Raw genomic sequence first — 1,885 nt, forward strand, 5'->3', positions numbered from 1 at the left:
TTGAAATCTAATTAATGCTTGATTAAAAAATCGGGCATTAATTTTCTACAAAAATCAACACTGAATTTTTTTTTGATTAATTTAAGAAAATATATGTTTTCTACCTTTGACATGAAGCTGAAGTTTGTTTTAAACATTTATCTAAACAGCTGAACAACATTAACATCTGAAATATTACATCATTTTATCTTTAATTAAATAATTTAAAATTGTTATTATAATAAAGACATTATGAAAATTGAATATTTGAGCATTTTTTTATCATTTAAAAAAACTCGAGATTCAAAAATGTTTATCAAATCAAATATTTCAATTTTGTACTCATTATATTAAGCGTATGGTTTTCTGAATCACAACCTCGATAAAACAACATTTAAAAATGATATCTTCTTAGGAATAACTGTAACCAAATTAATAATAAAATCAGCAAAAATAACCCAACAAGGTAGTTTTACACTCCTAGAAGTCATATAAGACCACTGAAGGTCACTTGGGACCACTAGAGGACACATAAAACGACCCAAAGGTCACATTAGACCTGTGTAGAAGATCACTTTAAGGTCACATTAGACTCCGAGAGGTCAAATTAAATTCTGAGTGGTTATATTAGGCCCTGAGAGGTCACTTAGACACCGAGAGGTCACATTAGAACCCTAGCAGGTCAAATCAGACCCCTGGAAGGGCATCAGAATGAATTGCCAGAGACCACATGATTGGACCTTTAACAATGATCATCTCCATGCTGGACTTGATGTTGGTAAACCTGAAATATAAAAGTTTTCAAAGAAAGGAATCTATGTTAAGCTCAAGCTCAATCTCAACTATCGATAGCAGAGGAAAGGAAGGCTAACCACATCATTTCTGCATCTGATATTCTAAGGTGGCTCGGAAGAAGATTGTGACTTAACCTGGGGTGCAGAAATCATGCACCTGGCCTTCCCTCCCTCTTTAGGATACTAGCTACTTCTCAACTCTTTACTAGCTGCTCTTAAACTCTAAACCATCTCCTGTCTACACATTAACTGTTTATCTTACCTTCTCTTGAACTCTATACCATCTCCTGTCTACACTATAACTGTTCATTTTACCTTCTCTTTAACTCTAAACCATCTCCCCTCTACACTATAACTGTTTATCTTACCTTCTCTTGAACTCTATACCATCTCCCCTGGAGAGCCTAAAGTCCAATAGAACTTGTTTATCCATTTCTATGAGGGTTGCCTTGAACACCAACTGCATCCCCCTCCTAGAAAATGTGGGATATTTTACTGAATAAAACAAAATTAACCAAATAAAAAGCTTAGGGATGTCCTATTCGCCCCCCCCCTTCCCTCAAACTTGAAGTGAATATATTATATCAAGAATGAAGTGAAGTATTCAAATTTCTAATCCTGTATTAATATCTTTGCAACATGACGGTGTAAACCTTTAATAATTCAAACTTATTTGATTAACAGAATTCAAAGTTTGAAATATCTAAGGTCTACGATTTGGGTTTGCAGAGTTTGTAGCAAAGACTAAATTTCTTTATTGTGAATATTACCAAAATGTTTACAAAATATTGTTTGTTTACAAGAAACCCAGTTATAGAACTAGTTCTTTATTGATTAATACCTTGTAAATTGTCTAAACAACACAATAGCAGTATGAGTTTAGAACAATATAATCTAAGGAAGGTAAGAAAACCTAATTAAATCACAATCATTGTAAAATAAAATCCTAGTGTTTAAATTAATAATAAGTACTTTAAGGAAAAAAGTAATATAATTTTTGGAATGATGTACTGATCGAATAAGACGGAAAACCCTCAGAAAACGTTAAAAATATCTATAACAAAAACGGATTTATTCAGCAGAAACAAAAACGGATTTATTCAGCAGAAACA

General features: G+C 32.4%; 1 protein-coding gene across 1 annotated transcript; it reads right to left on the reverse strand.

The window, feature by feature from the left end:
* Positions 1–246: 246 nt before the first annotated feature.
* LOC111714424 (serine/threonine-protein kinase grp) lies at positions 247–1,246 on the reverse strand (the record flags this gene model as incomplete). Its single annotated transcript, XM_023489528.1, is given in 2 exon segments — positions 247–763; positions 1,142–1,246. Coding segments are annotated over 2 exon segments (202 nt in total), but the record flags the coding sequence as incomplete, so codon positions are not given.
* Between the last annotated feature and the right edge of the window lie 639 nt (positions 1,247–1,885).

This window comes from Eurytemora carolleeae, unplaced genomic scaffold, assembly GCF_000591075.1.
Source record: "Eurytemora carolleeae unplaced genomic scaffold, Eaff_2.0 scaffold1574, whole genome shotgun sequence".
Taxonomy (NCBI): Eukaryota; Metazoa; Arthropoda; class Copepoda; order Calanoida; family Temoridae; genus Eurytemora; species Eurytemora carolleeae.